At 57.6% G+C, this 25,047-nt stretch overlaps 1 protein-coding gene across 3 annotated transcripts in view; it reads right to left on the bottom strand.

Moving 5' to 3' along the window:
* Positions 1 to 2,695: 2,695 nt before the first annotated feature.
* The window catches only part of DIP2C (disco interacting protein 2 homolog C), a 372,928-nt gene continuing 350,576 nt past the window's right edge, over positions 2,696 to 25,047 (bottom strand). For all 3 annotated transcript variants that reach the window (XM_046011076.1, XM_046011077.1, XM_046011078.1), the window contains 5 exons: positions 13,673 to 13,730; positions 12,007 to 12,081; positions 10,184 to 10,358; positions 8,611 to 8,734; positions 2,696 to 5,969 (listed from right to left, as the gene is read on the bottom strand). In XM_046011076.1, the coding sequence (XP_045867032.1) occupies positions 5,717 to 5,969; positions 8,611 to 8,734; positions 10,184 to 10,358; positions 12,007 to 12,081; positions 13,673 to 13,730 (685 nt within the window). In that variant the 3' untranslated portion in view covers positions 2,696 to 5,716. The remainder of the gene's footprint in view (positions 5,970 to 8,610; positions 8,735 to 10,183; positions 10,359 to 12,006; positions 12,082 to 13,672; positions 13,731 to 25,047) is intronic.

The following is a 25,047-nucleotide window of genomic DNA, read 5'->3' as shown; positions in this document are numbered from 1 at the left end:
CTTTCTACACAAAATACCGACCGTAAGACCTGAACGTCTGACTGTACACAAACCAAACGGAGGTTTAACCGTTCACATCACGCACAGCGTGGGGGCTCTTAAAGATCTTCCTAGTGCTTCTCCACACAGCCTTAACACGCGGTAGAGCTAGGAGCCAACAGCAGACAGGGTCGTCTCTGCTGACCGGTCATCCATGAGGCACTACCAGCAATTCTGAACTTTGCTGTTTAAAAAGCATCTTGACATTTGGGGGATTTTGTTGCTATTTTAGGCAACAAGAGTCCTGGAGTGTTCGGTTCAGTCCTGGACCCCCAACACCACCACTCCTGAGTTAGGATGGGTGTTGGCTGGGAGAGAGCGAGCCACATGCTGGGCTTGTCCCCTTTACCTGCCGAGAGGCCACCAACCTGACACGGTCACCCTTGTATAGCCACTGTACGCACAAAAAAATGCCCCAAACCACCCAAACCATGTCTTCAGTGACCCTCTGGGTTTACCTGGGGAAATAAAAGGCACTTTCTGTCAGAGCTCCCTGGGGGGCTCCTGTGTCGGAGGAGCCCCGAGAAACGGACGAAGGAGCCCTCGGCTTGAGATCGTATCTCAGAAGACAGGTCGCAGCGGTGGCGTGTGTAGGCAGAATGAGACCACCGACATCATCTAGTCTTACCCCTTCTTTCCAGAGACAGCAAAGCTTAGGTGGCTTCTCTGTGTGCCGCAAAGCCCGAGTCTCCAGGTTGTGTGGAACTGGGGACCCACTCATGCCTCCGTCTCTGCTAACCCGAAACCAAAGCCTCACAGTTGCGTCGCGTCACCCCAGCGGCCACAAGTGGCACGTGCTCAGAGATTTAAGTGAATGATACAGAATTTGGAACATTAAATTTTTTGAAGACCCAATAACCAGAGAAACTAATTCCTCTTGGAAAAATCAGAATCAACAGTTCATTCTCCAAAAGTCTGCCTTACTACTTTGTATCCTGGAACAGGAATCAGCAAACCATGACCTTGGGGCCAAATCCAGGGACTGTCTCTAGAACCCCAAAGCTAAAAATAGCGTTTATCCTTCTAAATAGTTCAAAAGGCTAATAGAACGGTGTTTGTGATAAGGAAGTTACACAAGGCGCCGGGGCGCAGTGCACTCACCTGAGAGCTGCCGGCGACACAGACGACCTCCAGCCACTGCAGAAACCGGCGGAAGCCCGCGGAGCTGCTGCCCAGATGCGGCCCCGCTTGGCCCGTCTTTGTTACCTCGCAGGCCCGAGTACCCACGACGACCCACGACTGCGTCTGACCAGAAGCCCCGGGGTCTGTGCGAGGGCAGAGGAGGTCCAGGTCTCCCTGGGGCCGCCCTGATGCACCATCTCGGGGCGGCCCTAACCTTCCCTTCGCAAGGCCGAGGGCGAGCACTGCCCGGCGCATGGCTCTCGTCAGGCGTGCAGCGGCCCCGCCGCCGAGGAACACGCACACGCGGCTCCTTCCCGCCCGCCGCGTCCTCGCCCTTCCTGCCGCTCCCTTCTCTGCTGGGTTTCCCTACCGCGCCCCGGCCCGAGCGTGACCCAGGCCTCGCGGGCCGCCGAGCTCGGAGTTCTCCCCGGTCCCCGCTGTCTCCCTGATCCTCCTGCTGCGTCCGGACATCCGTCCCGTGTCGGGGCTCCGGGGCCCCGACGGCGGGTCACTGGGGTCCGTAAGTTCGGCCACAGGACGCAGCGCGCACCGGGCTCGCCGGACCTTCCGCACGTTCATCCCCGCGGCGGCCGCGACCGGGCCGGCTCGGGGTCAGTCGCCTCCGGACGGGCCGCACCCGCGGGCTCTGTCCCGCTCGGGGGGCTCGGGCGCCGCCTGCTCGCGCCCCGAGAACAGCGGGACGAGGAGGAGACCGGCCTCCCCCGCTTCCTGGGGCCGGGCCCGCTGCGCGCTCCACGCGGGAACGGACCCCGGCCGGGCCGCCCTTCTCGTCGGCCGGGGAAGACCCGGAGCGAACCGCAGCCCCCAGGCAGCGGCGGAAGCTGCTGTCCCCCGCGTGTGCCGCAGGCGCCGTCCGTCCCGCGCGCTCGGCGCCCGCCCTGCACCTGCTCCGCGCGGCCTCGGGCTCCGGCCCCCGCGCGCGCCCCCGCCCCTCCCCAGGTGCACGGGCCGCCCGCCGGCGCGCCCAGGACCTTGCGCGGGGCACGACCCCACAGGCAGACGACCCCGCGGCCACCGAGCCGACGCTCGGCGCGCCCGGGAAGCCACCGTGGGTCGGGGAGCGCGGGCGCCGCGTGCGGGTCCCGCGTTCTCACCGCAGATGCCGGCTAAGCCCCGGGACGCGCGCAGGCGCCGCCGGTGTCCTCGTGCGCACCACCTGCGCCCGATAACATTGGCGGGTGCTCATGGCTTCCACCTGCTCCTGATAACCAATCGGCCGAAGGTAGGTCCACCTGCCACCGCCTTCCACGAGACGAGCCTGCAGGACCCTCGGATCCTGGGCCGCAGGCCGGGCTTCTGCGCTTCTCGGGCGCCAGGGTGCCGTGGGCCGGAGAAGCCGCAGCCCAGTGCCCACACGCGGGCTCCCCGCCACTCGGCTGACGGGAGGCGTTTGCATTCGTGCTTCCTTTGTCCCCAAATCTACCAAGAATCTGTACACTTGCAGCAAATGTGAACAAATATATTTAGATATATTTAAAAGAATTAAAAAAAAACATTTCACAAAACATTTGTTGCCATAGGAATTTTTTAAGCAATAAATGCCCACATCAAAATTTAAACATCGTTCAAAGTATGATTATCCGTACTCGTAAGTAATGCAACAAATTATGTAAACAGAGTGAGATACATTTCCCGTGTCCCTGCGGGAGTCACTCCTTCCTGGGGTGGAAGCCGTCCCAGACAGTGTTCCAGGGACCAATTAAGAAACTGCTATTTTCAGAGCAACAAAAATAAAAGCTTTTATTTGTTCATTTGAATATAAAACAGGCGTTATCACAGATGTACAAAGCTTACCGGTGGTTTAACATACGAGAAGGTTGCCGTCCTTTGCACATAAAAATTTTGTTTGAAACCGTGATTGGTTGAGTACATGAATTTCTCTAACCAGTCACACACTCTATGAAATAACGCTGCTAACATTCAACTGATAAAAGGGGCAGTTTCCCTTGGGTAAAGTGTCAAGCAGGATTAAATATACATAATAAACAAGCACCATGAGGAAGCCGCCCTGTTGGGTTAGGTCTGTGTTTCAGTGCTCATTGTATACCCTTCTTTGTGCAAGTTGACCACACGGTTTTGTCTGACTTCAAAAGCACAAGGTCACAAGACAAACATTGTTGCATTCCCAGGAATGATTTATCTACGGCACAACTTCGAACACCGAACAATCCGTCTTTATTGCTGAATATTTCCTTCTTGCACAAACAACCTCCGATCCCAGCCCCCAACCCTCTGGACCTCAACGCTAGCATGAGAGATGACAGGACGTCCCTAACCACTTTCACGACCGCCCCCCCTTGCCCATGAAGCTGACTTGGTGAAGGTGAAGGTCATACTTGGAAGTGATAACCTGATTTGTTGTTTGCTTCTGACGTCAGCTGGGCCTCACGATTATCCTGTAGCTGGTTTCCTAGTCAGTGTCTTACCTGACACCGCAAACCTCCTTCCCCTTAACCTAGGTGGGTGTGTGTAAGAAAACGTCTTTTCCTGGGTGTGGTGGGGTTTCTTCCCCTTCGGAAGCAGAAGACTGTAGGAATGGGTACCTGACACGTGTAGAGAACGATTCACACACGGTGACGAACTCAAACAATATTTTAAAAACCAAATAATTTGTGGAGATGGAAGGATGCACCCACATGCAGACAAATTAAAAAAAAAAAGCCACTTAAAATTTTTAAAAAACAGCCTTGGATCTCGGAAGTCAAACAAAACTCTGTTTTAGCAAAGGGCTTACTGCTGGTGCAGACGGCAAAGGCAGATGGAGACGTTGCCTACGGTATAACGAAAAAGACTCTAAGGTTTGCCCAGCAACAATCTCGGTCATGCACTTCCAGCAACAAGGGCCACTGCAGGGTCATAGTGGAGCATTTACAAGAGAAATCGCGTGTGGACAGTGGGTACCTCTTCTGGGCTGGACACAGAGGGGCCAACTTGGTCGAGGCGCGTACAGATGAGACGTGGAAGCCGGAAGGCATGTGTGGGACAGAAATCAGAGACGTGTTGTCCACAGGGGGCGGAACGAAGGCCGCCAGGAGGCTTTCTTGCTCCGGCCGGTGGCTCCATGAGGAGTTCCTGGGCAGCTCAGGAGGGGTGCCTGCAGGTTCTGCTCACGCCGGGCGGGGGAGCCCCACAGAGCTGGCCGAGGGGACGGTCTCCGCTGTGAGTCTTTTCCCTTAAAGCTGTTCTGGACAGTCTGTCCACTCCGGACGACGGCCGTCCGAGGGGAATCGACGCAACCCGGTGCAAACAACCACGGAAGAGCATTCCTTTCCATACCAAGACCAAAAAGGGTGACGTGAACAAAAATGATGAAGAACAAGGAATTCTCGCAGCTAAGAGAACAGTGGCACTCACCACCTGCCTTCCCTGATGCCCGCTCAGTGCCGCAAGCGCGCACCGGCACAGACCGCTCACCGTTGCCCCCACGGCAAAGGGAAAATAGTGCACGTTTAGCCTCCGATTCCTTCCCCATCTCTGAGATGGCAACAACTTCACTTGCTGGTCTCTGGTTCTGGAAGAAACAGGCAGACCGGGCTACAGGCAATCCGGGATTGCTCGTGTCAGCAAAGTGGGTGTGAGACAATCTCGCTTTATCTACAGTACAGTGAGGGGAACACCATGCAAGTGACAGGTTCTGCATTTTAAACTTTAAAATCTCCTTTGTTCATTAGTGAATTTATATTTCATATATATATATTTGTTGTGATACTATCCACGCAAGATAATACAACACTTTTTTTATATTAGCAAACATTACAAGACTTTAATGTTCTTGAATGTTTTTCTCTTTTATACTTCTAAAGAGATCAAAATAAATTAAACGTTTTGTACATAATTACATGTGAAGAAGTTAACTTATTTTATCTTTTTAGTTTAGTACAAAGATATCTGCAAGATAGTTGCCGAAATACACCTTATTTATAGTTTCTCTCACTCTACGCTAACTTCAAAGGCCCATGTCAGCCTTTGCTTCTCCGGCACACTTCTGACAAAGAAAGCTGCTAAAGTCTAATTGGAAGGTGCTATTTGGAAGGTTTTCTCGTACCTCAACAAACTTTCCTAAAAGGATGAAATCTAACAATGGCTTAAATTAGTAACAAAGTCCATGTCATTAAGATTCCATGACACATTAAACAGAGAAAACAATTCTTTGTCACACTACATGAATTGTTTAAAAGAACCCGTCTGGAGGGCAGAATATTTTTTTAATTGCTATTTTGGCTTAACAAAATACCACATTTACGAAGAAAGCACTTATTATCCAATAATTAAAAACAAAAAGAAAAGAAAGTTTTTGAAACGGGTTTTTCCAACAAACCGAAGGCAGTAATCCAAAGTCCTTCTGAGCAAGCCTCAGCGGTAAACGCACATCCCACATTTCACCCCATGCCGATCAGGACCGCTATGGACAGTCGCACCCCCGCGCGAACAAAGGCTCCATTCCCGTGAATGTCGCCCCCATGTCTGCAAACTTTAGTGACACTGAGCGGAACGGTTACTCTCCTAGAAAAGTCTGCGGGAGCCGGAGACGACACTACATGTTGTAGGCCACGTAGATGGGATCGAGCTGGTCGGCCAGAAACCCGTCTCGCAGGTGCATGCGCTGCTTCTCTCCCCGGGAGTTGATGGGGATGACGCCGATGTCCACCACGACCACGACCCCCACCACCAGGTAGTGCTCCTCCAGAACCACATTGGTCACCAGGGGCACCAGGTCCAAGGCTTCCTGCTCTGACCCATCAAGCTCAACCACGACCACCAACAAATTAGTCCAGGTGAACACCGCGCTGCAAGACAGAGAAAACCGTCACTAGCCGTGAGGCATTTCTGCCACAACTGTGTTTGCTTTCCGGCAAGTTCCCCCGGTTCTTTCCTGACCTGCCTGCGCACTGACGGTCTCTCTGAGCCCGTGGCCGTTAGCTCACTAAGTGGCCGCACTCACTCCCGTGGGCAGCGCTTCCTAGCGGCCGGCGCTCATGGTGGCTGCCGTGCACGCAGGGGGTCTCCGTGCCGGCAGCACCCTGACAGCTGTGGCCGTGGGGCACGGGGTGCCAGGACACCCCAGGCACCCCCCCTTGTGTGCATGGGGCCCCTCAGGTGCAGTCCTGTCCTCGGGCGTGTCAGCGGATAGCGGGCACAGGCGGCAGAGCAGCGGGGGTTTTGGGGCCCGTCCTGACCTCCCTCTGCCACAGCAGGAGGGGACGTCACGGGAGGGAGAGAAAGATGGACTGCCGCCAGCTCGGTGTCCGGCGGACCATGGGCCCCGGTCACACTGGGGCAGACCCCCAGTCAGCTGCAGATGTGGGGGCCCAGCAGCGGACTGCACCGCAGCACTCGGTCTGGGAGGGGTGTCCGGCAGGGGGAAGGGGACTGAGCGGGCAGAAGTTCCTCGAGAAGGTCAGCGACTCACCCAGAAGCACCGGGAGATTGGGTCTGGCCAATGTGTGGGAGCCTAAGCCGCCTGCAGTTTCTAGGCTGGTCTGGAAACGGGTGGTTACAGGCCCTTAGTAGGCATTGCTCCTGGTGCCCGTGGTCCGCGGGCTGGTGGGGGGCGGTGGGCGGGGGAGGCCTGTCGGTGGCCGGGCTCCAGCGGCCTGCAGTGGGCCGCGGGCAGGAAGGGCCCAGGGGGCAGCAAGTGTTTGGGAAACGCACTACCGTTCCCTACGACCGTATGCTTAGGTCTGGTCAGAAAAAAGCACACGTTTTGTTTAGTGTGACCCGTACACACGTCAGCATGGAAGGGAAATTCTGGAGAATGGGTTCAACAGACGACTGCTCCCGGAGTTGGCTGTGACGAGCGTGCAGCTCAGCAAGGGTCCTGCAAAGGCCCGTTCCCAGGACGTGCTGGTGCCACGTTCCCGTACTAGGGCCTTTATGACACGACAACATTGCTCCGTGTGGCCCAAGTGAGCCCACACTGGGTTTGGGACATCACAGATGTTATATCATAGCAGCCACCTGGGGTATAACTTTATTACAGCGTCTGACGCTTACGGCACAGTATCAAGAGTCGGGTTTCTGCGTCTGATGGAGGAGGGGGTTTGCCAGGGAGCCACGGGCTGGACGGGCGTCGTCCTCCCAGGGCCAGAGATGGCGGACACTGGGGACAGCGGATGAGAAGGCGGGGTCTGGCCCGGATGAGGTTAGCTGGCCCGCGCCTCCGTGAAACAGCCCCACGGAGGGACGCAAGCGTCCGCCCTCGCCGTGGAGTGAGTCACTGAGCAGGTGCCTGGAGGGGGAGCCCAGGCGGGGCCGGTGGGGAGAGAAGGAGCAGGAACAAGAGGTTCAGCGGGGCGGTCTCCGACGGACAGGGCCCCGCGGGACGGAACCGTGGGTGCGCGTGTGGAGGCGAGGTGAGTGTGACACCCCACGTGCCTCGGCTACTGGGCCACGGGGCAGGGGCCACAGCAGGGCTTAGAACACACCCCAGGGGGCGGCAGGGAGCCCCCGTCACAGACCCCGAAGGTGGAAACAGCCCTCTGCCACCAGAGGGAAATGCTTGCGGCAGAATGAGCCCAGGAGGCGTCGAGCTAGTGGCGCGGAGACAGAGCTAGCCTGTGCCGTCCCTGCGCGCCTGTCTCCAGGGGCCCGGCTCCTGTCCACACTCACGTGCACAGGCGGCTCCTGCAGCCTCCGGGTGAGAGGACAGCGCCGCGTTGGAAGCATGGGGCCGCGCGGGGCTCGCCAGCGCGCTGTCTCTTCCACGCGGCTGAGCCGCCGTCAAAGGCCGCAGATACCTGCCTGTTATCAGCTCCCAAGGGGCAGTAAAGGACTCAGGCTCTCGTCCCCACCAGGAGGGACTGCTCGGGGGACATTCTGGCACGTGGCTCCCTTGGCTGCTGAGCCCGAGAGCACATGGGTCCCGGCAGCTCTGGGGCCAAGTGGACCAGTGAACCTACAGCAGAGGGCACAGAGCCACTCTGCACCAGCGTCCTGCACCACGGCCACTGTGCATGGCCCTGCAAGGCCCCCAGGCCAGCCCCATGCAGCAGGAGGCAGGAAGCTGTGCTCTGGGACAGCAAGCCCCACATCCCCGAGGGCCCTGCCTGCCTGGTTACTGGCCTCTGGCAGTACCTCGGGTGGGTCCTGTCCTCCACATCTCAGCCTTCCCCTGTGGGAACCGGTCACAGCTCCCAGCGTGACAGGCGTCCATGGGGTGCGCCCATGTTTCAGGGCCTGCTTGTGTGTGTGTGTGTGCGTCGCACATCCGTCCAGCTCTCAGAAACAAGACATAAACAGCGACAACCTGGTCTCCTAGGCCTCGCCCCCCAGGGGTCAGTACCATGTCCTCCAGGAACACGTGGGACACGGCCTGCAGGCTGACAGTGCCCCGTTCTGGCCAAGCTCTTGATCCCAGAGCTAGTGGAGCACAAACCCCTGCTCGCCCGCACGGCGCCCCCAGACTCCCGTCACGCCCGCCGCACTCACCACTCCGTGACGCTCTTGTGGGCTCGGATGACCGAGGTCTCGATGTCGATCGGGTGGTACCGCATGCCTCGCAGCTCCATGGCTTCGTCCAGCGCGCCCACCACGTACAGGGCGTCGTGGCGCTCTGCGGGGGCGGGGAACGCATGTGAGCCTCAGCACAACGCGGCTGCGTCGTGAGGACTGAAGGTTACACCACTCGAGTCGGGCATGGTGGCTGAGGAACGGGGTCGCTGAGCTCCGGCGGCTGGTCTCTCATGGGTCCGGCCACCAGGACCACCCGGGCCCCAAGGACACCTGCTGGGCCGGCTGTGCACCGTGGCACCCCGGGGCCCGTGCGCATCCCGCCCCGGTCCTGCACACCAGGACATGGTCTCCTACTCCTCTGGGGCCCCTCCGCCCCATGGGCGCCGCCGGCGGACACCGTGCTCTCCCGGAGCCGCAGGTCAGCGCGCAGCACGGCCTGAACCAAACCCTGTACCCTCGGACGGCATCCCACGAGGTTGGAGCTGCTAGAAATCAGCTCCGAGTGGGACGAACGAACAGTCTCTGGTAGTGTCCACGAACAGAGACCCCTTAGCTCACACAGTCCCTCATGTACACCTTGGACAATGACAACGGGACGTTGCTCCATCTTCCCTTAAAGCTAAGGAAACCCTTCGTCTTTAGGGTAGTAGGTGTATCGAGAAGAGTCTGAAAGACGTAATCGGCAGACAGAAGACCGGGAATCGCTCCAGTCTGAGTCGGATGAGACCAAGACGTTGATTTGCTGGTTTCCACTACTGCGGCAGGCATCCCACCTCTGGGGGTCCCCGAAGGGAGGCTCTGGGGGTCCCCGAAGTGAGGAAACGGCAGCTGTGCTGTCCCAGAGCCCCCGAGTCCGGCGGGACGGGACCCTTCCCTCCTCCTCGGGGTCTGGATCACCACGGCCCTGGCTCGCTGGGTACTTCACAGGAATCCCAGAGACCACGCTCAAATAAAAGTCTATGATTTTCCCAAATTGCCGATGTGACGCCAAAATATTTTTGTGTTTTCCCCTAAACATGCCAGTTCAGCCAGGTTCAAGCCCCTTGAGCACCGCACCATCTGAAATAACGGAGTCCCACCTCTCCGCTGAGCGGCACTGGGAGCTCAGACTTCCCCTGCACGGAGGCCTTTGTGTTTGCACCTTCTAGAACTCTCCTGCCCGGCACCAGCCCCATTCGGAGGAGGCAGCCTACACCCGCCGGCCTGAGGTCTGAGCGCCTCCCTACCTCCCTTTCCTGACCAGCCAGGCCCGGGACTGTCCCCACAGAGGGCAGTGAGCGTGCCCCTGCGGCCACTGTCCAGCCTGGGTCTCGGGCGGCCCTCGGTGGGACGGGTGGGTGAGGGGCCCATCCGCTGCATGGAGCAGCGTCCTGGCTCCTGTCCCTGGTTTAAACCTGTCCTCGGCCCCAGGACAGTGCAGAGTCTGGGACATGTGGCTTTGGCGTGTGGACTCCTGCTGACCCTCCCCTCCTTCCCGCTCAGCTGCATCCCCGGTGCCGGGCAGCACGCGCACACAGCGCGCTCTTGGGGCTGGGGCCCGGCCTCTTACCTCCGTTTGCGTCTGTGAGCTCCGTCCTCCGCAGGAACCCCAAGTAGCCTGTCCGTGCCCAGACTGTCTGCGTGTCTCCAAAACTCAACCTTGAGTTGAAGTGGTCTGACTGGAGGGACTCGTCTCCGTAAATGGTGAAGTAGCCACTGGCGTTGTGGGCGCTGTGAACCCAGATCTGCCAAGGAAGCGACAGAGCCAGGAGCTCGCTTGGGGGGTCTGCGGTGACCCCACGCAACGCCACCGCTCCTCCTGGACAAGAGCCACTAAGCAGACAGTAACGCTGTCTGCCTCGCGAGGAACCCATGAAAACGCCCAGAGGGTTTTTAAAGTGAACACAGCAAATGTGTCTGCCACTGGGCACCCGCAGCCTCCCGGGCACCCCACGTCAGCAGAGACAGAAGCAACACGGTCCACGGGCAGATGGAACCCATTCCCGCTCCCCTGCACACAGTCTTCTCGGTAAGACACAGCCCCGGTCAGAAAACAACAGTGAGGGGGCTCCTGCTCAGGCGCCCAGGGCAGCGCGCCATCCTCCCCGGTCTCATCTGGGAAAGCGTCCCCGAATGAGGCTTCCATGGAATTCCGTCACCTCCGCTCTGATCTCCACCTGTGACCCAGAACGTGGAATGAAGGGCCACGCCCCAGCCTGCAGAGAAATGGAGCCTGGGCAGCGCCCGGCACTCACAATGCCCTCCAGAAATAGGCGCCAGGCCGCCGGGAGAAGCGTCCCCTGAAGGAGGCCGAGCCACGAGGTCACCGGAGTGTCCCGTGCACAGCGGAGTGACTGGACACTCGTCCGCGTGACAGGGCAGTGACCAGTCCCCCAGCAACATCATCGCATCCCCTCGCCGCACTCCCTGAGCCGCACTGTCCTCCCGGGCCTCACTCACGTCACAGCCGCAGCCTGTGCCTCTCCATCCCCTCACCACTCACCCCTGAGCACCTCCTCCCCTCTGCCAACCGCCAGCTGCTTCCCTATGTGTTGAGCGGTGGGGTTTCTAATGGGGCGTCAGCTACTACGGGGCAGGTCTGGAGGGAGGCAGGGAAACCGACCACACAGCGCTGGTGGCCCTGCAGCCAGGAGACCGGCTGCCCAGCGCACACGGAGGGCTCAGCCTCGGAGAGAGCGGGAGGGAAGGAGAGGGTGTTGGCACCCTTCCCCGACGTCCTCTCCGTCCTCCATGGCCAGCTGAGCCGGGCGGTGGCAGATCGGGACGGTGGGTCGGCCGGGAAAGGTCTCCTGGTGCACATGAGCGAGCGGAAGGGCTTCTGACCACAGAAAACACCCGTCGTTCCCGACCCCGCTAGCTACGGAAACGGACACGCTAGGACCCTAGGCTGCGGCCGTGAGCTCCGTGCCCACTGCTCCAGCCCCTCCCAGACGAATTCTGGGCAGCAACGGCCAGGACACAGGCAATGCGAGAGCCTCGACATGAGGAACCTCAGTCCACGTTGTTTTCTCCCCCAGTTCTTCGAAGAGACCGTCCGGGCTTCCTTACGGAGAGCCACTCTCTAACCCGAACTCGCACAACTCCTCGAAGCAGTAGAGCTCATTTCCGGCCACTTTCCGGCCAGCCCGTGGCGACCCACCCAATCCGGTGGCATGCACAGTGGCTTAGCGGTGCCAGAGGGGTTTGCTGGTGTCGGCAGGGCCGGGAGCGGACAGCAGGAGGGCAGACCTGGTCTCAGAGGCTCCGTCTCTGAGGACGGCCCATCCTTACCTCATCCAGACACCCCACACCTCACCCGGGGGGGCCCAGGTCCTGCCTCACCGGGGGGGGGCCCCCGTGGCTCACGTCTCCCAGGGGCCCCTCGTAACTCACCTCACCCAGGTGGGAGTCGCCCAACGGTCCTTTCGTTTCTGGATTCGCAATTATGATCCGAACCCCTGGAAGTATCTATGTGGGAAAGGAGGACGCTCTGGTCAGTGGATATGGAGGTACGTGCTGTGCACCAGTTGGCCTTGACCTGACCTTCAGGGTTAGAAAGTACCACGGCTTTAAATCGAAATCCCCTGCCGCAGCATGATGTAATCGCCACGCGGCAACGGCGTCTTACCGCATTTGTTACTACGGTGACGGAGACCGTGCTACTGTGACCTTCACATCAAGCCCCTGAATCAGAACAGCATAAATGATGCAACTCAGCTGGAGAGGCAGCTTCAGGCCTCTCAGCGGATTTTCCAGGCACAGTCAACACTGCGCGGCAGCATGGGACGCCAGCGTGGAGGCGGCCTGCGGTCGGCGCGGGGTGAGGACGTCGCGGGTCAGGCTGCAGAGACCCGTGTGCCCTGAAAGCGCAGGTGGGCACGCACGGCTCCACGCAGGGACGGGGGAGAGCCGGCACGTCCCGCCGTGTTCTGACCTGAAGACCCGTCCAGCTCTCACCCTTGGTCACCTTCCACACCCTCCTGCACTCAGCGTCTTGTCTCTGAGTGTTCGCATCAAGCGTTTCCTTCTCGACGGAAGTTTGGCTTGGAAAGTCTGAATTTCACTAAAACCATGTGTGTATGGCAGCAAAAGCTGGTTCTGCAAATTTAGAAGACCACCCGTGTGCAGCCAATGGGAAGCACTAGATCCGGCAAAACACTGGTGGTGAGAGGTCCGGTCCTGTCCCTTTCCCGCCCGTTCAGACTGACGTGTGGCGTGACAGCTCTGGTCCCTCCGTCCCGCTAACGGCTGGCGTAGGGCGGGCAAGCCCGACGTCCTCACCTCAGAACCAGCTTCGTACTAAGAACTCTAAGTGGAGCTCATGAAGACGGAGATTATAAACGGTCCAGAAGCGACACAAGGCACTTCTGGAATTACTCCAGTTGGAGGACAGACAGGACAACCGGGGCCAAAAAGAGGACAAAGTCTTCACTTAGCCGTAAATACACGTCCTGCCCTCTAACCCACATAAAAAAACACATCCACTGTGACAGGAACTACACTGTCCCCTGACCACCCGTCTTCGTTCACTTTCACAGCAATCGGTACCGGCTTTTTCCCCCCCAGGCCCAGGACATTCAGAACTAATACAGCGTTTCCAACTCTCTTTCAGCCAGTGTGACTGCGTGACCAGGTTCTGGCCGGTGGTATAAAAGTGGGTGCAAGGCAGCTTGGGAGCCTTGCTGAGCTCTGTGCCTGCAGTTTCCTGCTTCTGCTGCGGCTGGAATGTGGAAGTGATGGCTGGAGCTGGAGCAGCCACTTCCGACCCTGAGGCACCCTTGGGAATGGAATCCGTGCAAACTCAAGTAAGACAGAAAGGGGCGGGAACCCTGGAGTTTTCATGATTTCTTTCATGTGAGAGGAAAAAAACCACTAACTTGTTTAAAACACGGTTGTTGGAGTTTCTGGACTCATGGCCAAACCCAGTTCTGAAATGTTACATTTAAGAAAGCTTTTTGGAGAAAATATTCTATAAAATGGATTTCTTAAAATGTCAAAGCCCATACATGCTGAGCCTGAGACTTCTGCAGAAACACACCTTTCTCCCGTCAGCACTTACTTTTCCTGATTCCATGAGGGGTAGGCTGTGAGGAGAGCCTCTCTCCACCAAGCGGACCCTGCAAACAGAGAGAGAAGGTGTGATGACGTGCGTGCTCGGGAGCCGACGGTGCCCTTTCCCCATAGTCTGCACCTGCTCGGGGCCGGGCGGGGGAACGTTTGGCCGGCTGGCGAGCGCCGTCCCACGCAAAGACAGCTCCGAAACCAAAGAAGAAGTGGTCCAGCAGCAGATGGCTGCTGAGCTCTGGTGGGGAGACAGAGAGAGACACGGGACAGGCCAGAGAGACAGAGGCCATGCCCCAGCCACCAAGCCTGCACAACAGCTAGGGAAATGATTCCGCACCCAGAGGAAGCAGGATTGGACTCAGCACTTGCAGAAAAGGACAGCAGTTAATGTCCCGCCCCAGCTCTGAGCCCGGGCCGGCTGTGGGGACCGCGCTGCCCAGGAATGAGGCGACAGGAGGCCAGGTCGGGGGCTGCAGGAATCTGGCGGGAGTGTCTGGGCCCCAGGGGGACAGGACCAGCCAACTCAGATAGCAAACACTTCTTTCAGAAAAGAAACTCTTTTCCATTAAAGCAATACTTAATGGTGATTTAATCTTAAGAACTGTGGGCGGGGCGCCTGGGTGGCTCAGTGGGTTAAGCCTCTGCCTTCGGCTCAGGTCATGATCTCAGGGTCCTGGGATCGAGCCCCACATCGGGCTCTCTGCTCAGCAGGGAGCCTGCTTCCCTCTCTCTCTCTGCCTGCTGCTCCCCCTGCTCACGCTCTCTCTCTAGTAAGTAATAAAATCTTAAAAACAACAATAGAGAACTGCAATGTTGGTGTGATCACAGCCAGAGCTGGTTAAACCCTTCCCACCATTTTTCCTAAGTGCCTGGTCCCTCTCAGCCCCCGTACAGTGGGCTGCGATGCTGTTCACTCATCTAAAGGACATTTTTTTCTTGGAGGAGAGTGAGGCACAGGAGAATGTGGCCGACACTGCAGAGTTGGGGGCAGGAGAGGGGGGATGTCGTGTGTCTCTGTGCCCACAGAGAAGGGGAGCTGGGCATGCCTGCCCCCACCAGCGACCCTCCTCCTAACTTGCAAGTACCCCAGAGACAGAGGGGGGCAGGGGAGAGGCGCCGGGGTGCCGCAGGAGCAAGTGTGCGGGCCGGAGGGGCCTCCAGGCCCCGGATGCAGTGCCTTCTGCTGCTGCGGGTTGGAGCTGCGTGGGCTGAGTCGTGCCGCAAGCATGCTGGTGCGGGCAGGAGTGGAGGACGGACACCAACCCTTAGGCAGCCCCCGGGAGGGGGAGCGAGGGCCAGACCGGTGCCAGCAGTGACCCGGTGAGGCGGAAAACTCACTATTCCAATTTGGGACCTGACAGGAACCGCTTGGATCTCTGGTGTTTGTCTTAAGGGAGACCTTGATGCTAATGGTGGGAGACGAGCGGTCATCCAAGAAAAACAGCCTGGACCTCAGGCACGGTTCTAGAATATGCCGTCAGGCCCAATGACGTTAACCTCCAAAGCCAGCGGCGTGTGTGGTCATCCAGAACTGCGGGATGCAGACCCTCCTGGGTCCAGGCAGGCCGTGCCAGGACTCAGGGCTGCCTTCGCAACAGCACCGAGGGCCCGAGCCCCGGCCTCGCTGCAGCACACAGCAGACAGACGCACCGCTCTCGCGGGGTCGGAAGTCCGGGCCTCAGTGCCGAGTGAGCGCCAGGTGACGTGGACGCGCCTGTGTCTGGCGGCTCCTGCCCAACAGTGGCGTCTGGACAGCAGTAATTTGCTGCACAGGGAGAAAGCCACAGGGCCGTGCGGCCACACTGGGCAGAAAGTCAGGAGTGGGCAGGCGGTGGAGAGAAGGATGGGTAAGGAGCACGGGCCAAGCAGGCGCAGCCCGGTCTCTGCGGGGGCAGGGCTGCTGTCCGCGGTCCACAGCTGGCCGTACCCAGGGCAGGTGCCCCCCAAGGCGAAGGGTCAGGCTGGGGAGCACCGCTCTGAGCCAAACAGGACGGCTGTCTCAGACACACGTCCCTTCTGCCTGCTGTGCGTGCACAGCCGTTGCTCCTTGAGGCCGTCGGAAAGCCCTGCCGGCACTTAGGACGGCCCCAGCAGCTCTGTCCACTGTATCAGGACCGTGAGCACGTTGGAGAGGACATCCTGGTGTCAAGGGTGGAACCAGAACATGGAGGGCAATGTCCCTGGACGCTGGCCTCGGGGGCTCAGGACCTCCCTCCCTGCAGGCTTCCACCCGGGCCCGGGCCTGACCGGTCGGAGGGGACAGCACAGGGCAGGTGCTCCTCCCTGAGTGGGGCTCCTGGCCGCACACACACGCCAGCCTCCCCTGCCCTCGTCCTGCTCGAAGGGACTGGTGTCCCGTCCTTCCCGTCTGATCCGAAAGGAGGGACCTCGTCCCACACGGAGGCTGGTCCGCGAGAGTGTCTCCTCTGGCCAGTATGGAAACGGTGTTCTGTGTCCGAGCCCCACGGGAGCAGGGACAGGGTGCTGGCGTCGCTCACGAGCAAGCCACAAATGCCACGTAAGACTGCCCTGCATCCACGTGGGAGGAGGAACATCCAGAGAGTGACCAAACCCAACCCAGCCCTTCCGGGACCAACAGGCAGAGCCGTCTCCTGAACATGCTGGATCTGCGTTTGCAACACGCGCGGGAAGGATGGTTTCCTGCGCTTGCGGAGATGAACAGAGACACACGGTGAGCTAGAAGGGCGGCCTGTGTGGGTGCAGCCCTGCTCAGTCTCCGACTGCCTCGGCATGGGAGGGCACCGCCCACGGGGCCGGCTGGCGTCGGGTCGGAGGAGCCCTGCATGCCCGTGGGCCCCCGCCTGCCGCCTGTGGCCGTGGGGCTGCTGTGGGCACTGCCTCTCCCAGTGGTCTGGAAGGTTACATCCACACGGCAGCACATGCCGGGGTTGTGGGGACAGGCTGTCTGCCAGCGAGCGGCTTGGCTCCCTGCACAGGGACTCGGGGCGGAGAAAGCGGTCCTGTCTCCCAAGAGAGGACAGACTGAGCCACAGCGGAGACCCTCTTGGGGGAACTCCGGCGGATGCGGCAGAATCTCCAGGCGCGATGCAGCTGCCGACCGACCCACCAGCCGGGGACGCGATGTTCTGCCAGTGCCCTTGCTGCCCCCAAGGCCGTCCCTGTGTACTGAGCCGGCTCCCGGAGGGCTTAAGAGCCCCTCCCCCAGCCGATGCGGGTTCTCAGCAGCTCACGAGCTCCCTCAGGGCGCTGGTCGCTCCCATCCTCTCTAACCCTGCCGGGCCGCTGGAGGGGAGGAGCCCTGCTCATGGCTGACCTTCCCAAGCTCAAGAACAAAGCCGGGGCTCCCCAAAACACGGTTTCCTGTCTGGTCTTTCTTAACGATGCGAAGCTCAGGCTTTTGCCAGAAGAGATAGCGAGGAAGACCGCGAACATGGGGCAGATTCATGATTTCCGATGAAACCCCTACCTTGTGCTCTGAACCTGGACCGTTTTGGCCCTGACCTGAGCTCTGCCCTGCCAGGCTGCAGCTGTTGCGTGACGCAGGGTCGCTACAGGAAGACATTTGCTTGCAAAGTGTTCCTTCCTCCTCAGAATGTCCTCCGGCCTCGTGGGATGCACCGGGGGGCCCGCCACCGCCTCATGAGTCCCCCACGCGCGCCCCTTCCTCCACCTGCCACGGGTCTGTGGACCATGACTCCTGCCCCGGGCCGGCCCACCCACGCTGCCCCACGCAGCTGGCCACCTGCGGACCAAACTCGACGTCACACTACCTGCCCCAGGGCTGCCAGGAGCATCCGGATAGGGTCCCCATCCCTGCTCGTCACGTGGCTGCCCAGCTCTGGCTGCCTGGTGGCTGCCGTGACCTGGAAAGCGAGCACCGTCTGCGCCTTCGATCGCCACAACCCGCTCGGCTACAGCAGATGCAGAGGAGGGGACAGGACCCAACGTCGTCGCCAGGGGGACAAGTGGCTGTGCGCCTGCCCCCGATGCCACGGACGTGCTACCAGAAACCCCAGGGGTTTCACGGAAACGTCCTTCCAGTGTCTGAAGCAGCTCCGAGACTGAACGTAACATAATGACACCATTTGCACGAGAAGTTTTTTAAAGTTCCAGAAGATGGCGGAGGGGGAGGGGCGCGGGGGGGAGAGATCCCTAACGATGGGGTGTGGCAAATGCTCCAGGACGGGGTCCCCGCTGCTGGTGCCGTGGCTGAGTCTCGTCCTCAGCCTCCCGGCAGCCAAGGCGGAGGGAGGAACATGAGACCCGTTTTACTGCCCGGGTTTGCCTGGTTAACAGCCTGCGGCATCCTGTGGGGCTGGTGAAGCGTACCCGAGGACTTACGGGGACGACACGGTCATACCCCACAGCAGGGGTGATGCTGCGGGACACACCGAAGGCTGTGGTGCCTCTAAGGGAAGCTCGTCCCCGGGGTCAGCCCTTGATGACTGTGAAGGGTGACAGCGAAGGGTTCCAGCCTGGGGGGTCACGGAAGACCCAACCCAGCAGAAGTCACCCCAAAGCCAGGGCCAGCAGGCAGAGCAGAGGAGCAGGCGTATATCATGTCACCATGTGTGACCGGTGCCGCTGCTACAAAATGACGAGCCGGACATGCTCCTGCCCCCAGCAGCCCTCCTGACTTCTGGTTTCTCCTCGGCTTTCCCGCAGGCTGGAAGGAGCCCTGCAGCCTCTTCTCCCTGTTGCTGTCCGTCTGTGGACCCTCGAAGGGCGTGGGTCAAGCCCTGTGTCCATTCCTAAGGTTTTGATGCAAACTCATTCAAATTAAATTTAGGGAAAATATCTGTTTTTCAGACATCTAGGCTTTTCCTTTTAACTAGTAGCATTTATTTTCAGGATAGTTTTATTTTTTAAGACTTTGTTTACTTGAGACCATGAACGGAAGAAGTGCACGTGAGTAGGAGGGAAGGGCAGAGACAGAGGGAGAAGCAGGCTCTCCGCTGAGCAGAGAGCCCAACAGGGGTCTCGATCCCAGGACCCCAGGATCATGAACTGAGCCGAAGGCAGACGCTTCACAGACAGAGCCCCCCAGGGGCCCCCGGACAGTCTCAGATTCACAGCAAACCCGAATGCCCAGGGTGGCCCCACCAGGCTCCCAGTAATAACCCCGGTCCTGGACACAGAGGCGCGGGCGTGGAAGGGGAGGGACGTCCACTGCCAATAAGGAACCAGCACATCCACACTTTTCTGTCACCTCGAGTCCATGCGTCATCATATTTGGCCAATGACCTTCTCCTGCACCCCAAGGGGTATCCAGCTCCCACGTCTCCGTAGCCCCCGTGGTGTGGTCACTCACACCTTCCATTTTAATGCCTGTGATAGCTGTGGGGAGCCAGGCGAGCTGGTCTGTGGGACCATCTGGTGTCTCTCCTGGGGGGGACGGAGGTTGTGCATTTGGGGAGGAAGACCAGGGAGGTGAAGCCCCTCTCACCACGTCCGGTCGAGGGCACGTACTCAACACAACATACCCCTCTGTGCTGGCCTGACCTCCCTCCCAAGACAATGTCCATCAGGTGTCTCTCTTAGTGTGACCCCTGCCGCGGTCCACACCGCTGCTGGGGCCGGCGGTGTCCTCCGAGGATGTCGACGAGCCGATCCCTCTACGAAGAGGCCTGGCAGAGCCCCTGCTGGCGCACAGGGCGGTGTGGAGTGCCCCCCAGGGTGTTCTGGTGTTTGCTTCTACCCTGGGTTCCATCGGACACCCTGTTCCCTTCTCCATGGGTCCATGTCTGCCCCAAACAGTGGGCATTGGTCTGCCACCTCCCAGCAGACGGTCTCACCAGGTACACCTCCTTCCCCCTCCTGAGAACAGAAAGGCCTGCAAAACAGTTTCTGGACTTGATACACTACAAGCATCGTTTCCTGGAAATGTCTCTGAAAGTAATTTCAAAATTATAGAAAACTTCCAAAAATGAAAAGAGTACAAAGAACCCTTCTAATATCCCTTCGTCAGGTTCACCTGTTGCTACCATTTTATCTCGTTTGCTTAACCACGTTTGCTCTCTGTCCTGCTCCTTCCCCCTCCCTCCCTCCCTCCCTCCGTCTCTCTCTTAGACACACACACACACACACACACACACACAGGCGTGTGCGTCTTTCTGAGGACAGGTGGGGACGCTACTTCCATCATGACCCTCTGCTGCTCAGTACTCCATCACGTCCTCCGAGGGGGCGACTCACACATAGTCACAGCACGACCGTCCGAAACAGGCACCAATCTGAGCTCCGACCCCAGCTCCGCCCGTCAGCCCAGCGACGGCCGCGCTAGCATTTCCCCATGCCAAGGACCCGCCGAGCACCAGGGCTTGTGGTTGGCTCTCCCATGTCTTACCCTCCGTTACGGAGGAACACTCCAGAGCTTTTCTGTCTTTATGAAATCGACGTTTAAACAAAAAATGCAGCTCCTGCCTTTTAAAAATCTCACTCGGGGGCCCCTGGGCAGCCCAGTCAGTTAAGCATCCAGCTCGCGACCTCAGTCTGGGTCTTGATCTCAGGCTGAGTTCAAGCCCCACACTGGGTTCCATGCCCAGCATGGAGTCCACTTAAAGAAATCAATAAAAATAAAAATAAGAATATCATTTGTCATCATTTAACTCAAAATTGTGTCAAGACCTAACACAGAAGTTAGAAGCATAAGAATGTTCTGAGAAAACAGGGCAGAAGCTTAACGTCAGATTTGGCAAAAACAAAAAAAACAACCAAAACCCCCACCAAAAACCCCCAAACCCTGCACTAGGACAGCAATGCACAGGCAGCAAAAGATGGAAAACCGGACCCACCAAAACAAAGACCCGTGCCCTGGACGACCTCAACAGAGCGAAGGGGCATCCCTGGGATGGGAGAGAACACGGCAAGTATTCTTGGCAAGGCCCAAGAAGGGACTGAGACCTGGCACACAGAAGGAACTCCCACCGCTCAAAAATCAAACGGGCAAAGGACATGAATAGACACGTCTTCAAGGCGTTCGTTCTATGCACGGCCAGCAAGCCCACAGGACGCCCAGCAGCACTGAACCCCGGAGTTCACGTCGAAACTACCATGAAGTCCCACGGATCCCCTCACACCCGTCGGAGCGGCTGGAATCAGCAGCGCGAGGAACCACGGGTGCCGGTGAGGATGCGGAGGAAGGGGAGCCTCGCGCATGGCTGGTGGGAACGCGCCAGGGCAGCCGCTCCGGGGAACGGCACGGAGGGCCCGCAAGAAGTTGAACACGGAGCCGCCCTCCGATGCAGCACCGCACCGGCCTGTTCGAGCAACCGCTTACATGGTCGGGGGCCGGTGGCACAGGAGGAGGTCACATGTCACTTCAATACGCAGGCCATGGATAAATCCCGTGAGGCAGAAGCCACGCCGTCCTTCCGTGGTGCCTGTCACACTCACAGCCCTGGGGTCCCCTGTGCCCACCCCAGGCTGCAGTCAGGCCCACGTCTGAGCACGCGGCCATCTCTTCCTCCACAAAGAGACTCCCCCCGAAATAAGTTTATTTAAGCAAAGAGATGCCTCCCTTCAGGGGAAAAGTATCTAGGATTCCTTTCTTCTAAAATAATTTTCACTTTCTAATGAGGGAAACTCCACAGGACAGCCGCGCGGGCCATTATTAGCTGGCTGCCCTTGGCTTCGCTCAGATCCTACAATCACACGCGCTTCCTAGGGTTTTACGGTGGTCGCGAGTCTGTTAACAGCGGGAGCAGAAATACTCACCAGGACACAGACGGAGAAGCTGAACACACAGACCGGTAAGAAAGCAGGTTTTCACAGACTTGTATTTTCCGTCATCCTCTCCCTGTACCCACCCATACTCTGGGCCATTTAATTACAAACCACGAGCTGCGTGTGCACAACACCAGAATGAGGAGGGAGGGGAGAACAAGGACGCGACGGGGCAGCCTTTCTAATGGCTGGTCTGAGGGGGCTCTGCTCTGTCTGGCCAACGCCCCAGCCCAAGGCAGGGGGTCTGCTGACCCCTTCTCCTTCTCCGGGTCTGAGTTCCGACCCCACACGAGAGCACTCCTCAAGGCCTTACCCTGCACCGCGGAAACCCCCAGAGCCGGCAGGATCGGACTTGCCGCACAGTGTGCCCAGGAAGGGCTCTCATCGCTCTGGCCACATGTGCACGACTCACAACGAGAACTCAGGGACCGTGTCCACCTTCCTCGGGAAAGATCAGTGCACGGGCCCCAGGGAACATGTGGGCATGCACGAGATCTCCACTGTCACAGACGACACAGCACGTGACACGGTGGCTGCGAGAACACGGCAGACGTCTCCTCTCGGGTAGGGGCCGGACTAGCAAACAGAAATACAGGCTGCTCGGTTAAATGTGAATTTCAGACCAACCAGGACACTTTTTAAAGCGCACGTTCACCCATGCGCTTCTGGACATATTGGTACTAGAGGAATGATGCCTCTCGTGTCCGAAACTCAGATTCAGCCAGCTGTCCCGTATTTCATCAGCCGCTCCAAGTTAGAGGATCTGGTAGAGACCTTTGGGATTAGAGTTAATGAATAAACCAGTGGGATAAAAACTATCCCATCAATACATTATTTTTTACTTAAATTTGGTCTTTGCTGGAAAAAGACTGCAGAACAATTTCTCAGAAGAACCTAAAACGTTCTAGGAAAGGACACTTAATCAAAACCCCGCAAATGTTTGAATTGTGGAAAGGACTCAAAAGCCTGACCTGAGCATTCAGAACCAGGGGGGACCTGTAACGAGGGGCGGGACATGGCAGTCTGCTCTGGACACCCTCGTGCCCAGGCCGGGGATTCAGAGCCGTGGTCTGAGGCCACACGGCCAGCTGGTGGCAGAGTTGTGACCGGTGCCTGGACCAGCCCCCTGGAGCTCTCACCCCTCCTCTCAGAATCTCCTGATGGGACAGCAGGTGTCGGAATGAGGTGCAAAGATCGGAAATACGTGATGGTTTAAAAGGTGTGTGGTCTCTAAGGGAAGCTATGCTGGATGGGGGAAAAGTACAGAAAACATCGAGGGGAAGAGCTCGTCCTTAGTGTGGGGCTGGGAGCCTGAACCTGCCTCCCGCACCCGACCAGGACCTCTCAAACACGGCTGCGGGGCTCCCCACCCGCACGGCTCCCCACCCGCACAGCCAGCTCAGGAAACTTCGACAGCCTGGTCATGCTGGGCTGGGTTCTAAAGGCGGAGAAGAGGAGAAAGGGGACTCATGTTTGTATATGAAGCCACCAACTGGGGAAGGTTCTTACAGGGAAGAAGGGGCTGGAAATTCAGCCGCAAATTAACACGTTGCAAAATATGAACTCTCCCTTTTTATTCCATTTTCTCCATCGATAAAGTCATCTGATTTTCAAGTACACTCCTGAAGAACTATTTAAGGCACAAACACTATTTAATGCACAAAACCCACAGCGCTCCAGCCCGAATCTAGTCCTCTCCGATGAGGTAGCCGCCATTCAGCTGGCCAAGCGACCAGCAGCACGTGTGCCCGCCTGCAAACAGGCAGGCCGGCGGACGGAAAAGCAGGTCTGTAAGTATGTGTACAAGGAAGCAGGTCTGTAAGTATGTGTACAAGGAAGCAGGTCTGTAAGTATGTGTACAGGAAGCAGGTCTGTGAGTATGTGTACAAGGAAGCAGGTCTGTGAGTATGTGTACAGGAGGCAGGTCTGTGAGTATGTGTACAGGAAGCAGGTCTGTAAGTATGTGTACAGGAAGCAGGTCTGTGAGTATGTGTACAGGAAGCAGGTCTGTGAGTATGTGTACAAGGAAGCAGGTCTGTGAGTATGTGTACAGGAAACAGGTCTGTGAGTATGTGTACAGGAAGCAGGTCTGTGAGTATGTGTACAGGAAGCAGGTCTGTGAGTATGTGTACAGGAAGCAGGTCTGTAAGTATGTGTACAAGGAAGCAGGTCTGTGAGTATGTGTACAGGAGGCAGGTCTGTGAGTATGTGTACAAGGAAGCAGGTCTGTGAGTATGTGTACAAGGAAGCAGGTCTGTGAGTATGTGTACAGGAAGCAGGTCTGTGAGTATGTGTACAGGAAGCAGGTCTGTGAGTATGTGTACAGGAAGCAGGTCTGTGAGTATGTGTACAAGGAAGCAGATCTGTAAGTATGTATAAGGAAGCAGGTCTGTGAGTATGTGTACAGGAAGCAGGTCTGTGAGTATGTGTACAAGGAAGCAGGTCTGTAAGTATGTGTACAGGAAGCAGGTCTGTGAGTATGTGTACAGGAAGCAGGTCTGTGAGTATGTGTACAAGGAAGCAGGTCTGTATGTGTACAGGAAGCAGGTCTGTGAGTATGTGTACAGGAAGCAGGTCTGTGAGTATGTGTACAGGAAGCAGGTCTGTGAGTATGTGTACAGGAAGCAGGTCTGTGAGTATGTGTACAGGAAGCAGGTCTGTGAGTATGTGTACAGGAAGCAGGTCTGTGAGTATGTGTACAAGGAAGCAGGTCTGTAAGTACGTATAAGGAAGCAGGTCTGTAAGTATGTGTACCAGGAAGCAGGTCTGTGAGTATGTGTACAAGGAAGCAGGTCTGTGAGTATGTGTACAAGGAAGCAGGTCTGTGAGTATGTGTACAGGAAACAGGTCTGTGAGTATGTGTACAAGGAAGCAGGTCTGTGAGTATGTGTACAGGAAACAGGTCTGTGAGTATGTGTACAGGAAGCAGGTCTGTGAGTATGTGTACAAGGAAGCAGATCTGTAAGTATGTATAAGGAAGCAGGTCTGTAAGTATGTGTACAGGAAGCAGGTCTGTGAGTATGTGTACAAGGAAGCAGGTCTGTGAGTATGTATAAGGAAGCAGGTCTGTGAGTATGTGTACAGGAAGCAGGTCTGTGAGTATGTGTACAAGGAAGCAGGTCTGTGAGTATGTGTACAGGAAGCAGGTCTGTGAGTATGTGTACAGGAAGCAGGTCTGTGAGTATGTGTACAAGGAAGCAGGTCTGTGAGTATGTGTACAGGAAGCAGGTCTGTGAGTATGTGTACAGGAAGCAGGTCTGTGAGTATGTGTACAAGGAAGCAGGTCTGTGAGTATGTGTACAAGGAAGCAGGTCTGTGAGTATGTGTAGAGGAAGCAGGTCTGTGAGTATGTGTACAGGAAGCAGGTCTGTGAGTATGTGTACAGGAAGCAGGTCTGTGAGTATGTGTACAAGGAAGCAGATCTGTAAGTATGTATAAGGAAGCAGGTCTGTAAGTATGTGTACAGGAAGCAGGTCTGTGAGTATGTGTACAAGGAAGCAGGTCTGTGAGTATGTATAAGGAAGCAGGTCTGTGAGTATGTGTACAAGGAAGCAGGTCTGTGAGTATGTATAAGGAAGCAGGTCTGTAAGTATGTGTACAGGAAGCAGGTCTGTGAGTATGTGTACAGGAAGCAGGTCTGTGAGTATGTGTACAAGGAAGCAG

Source organism: Meles meles, chromosome 7, assembly GCF_922984935.1.
Source record: "Meles meles chromosome 7, mMelMel3.1 paternal haplotype, whole genome shotgun sequence".
NCBI classification, from domain to species: domain Eukaryota; kingdom Metazoa; phylum Chordata; class Mammalia; order Carnivora; family Mustelidae; genus Meles; species Meles meles.
This window is presented reverse-complemented; position numbering and strand designations above follow the sequence as displayed.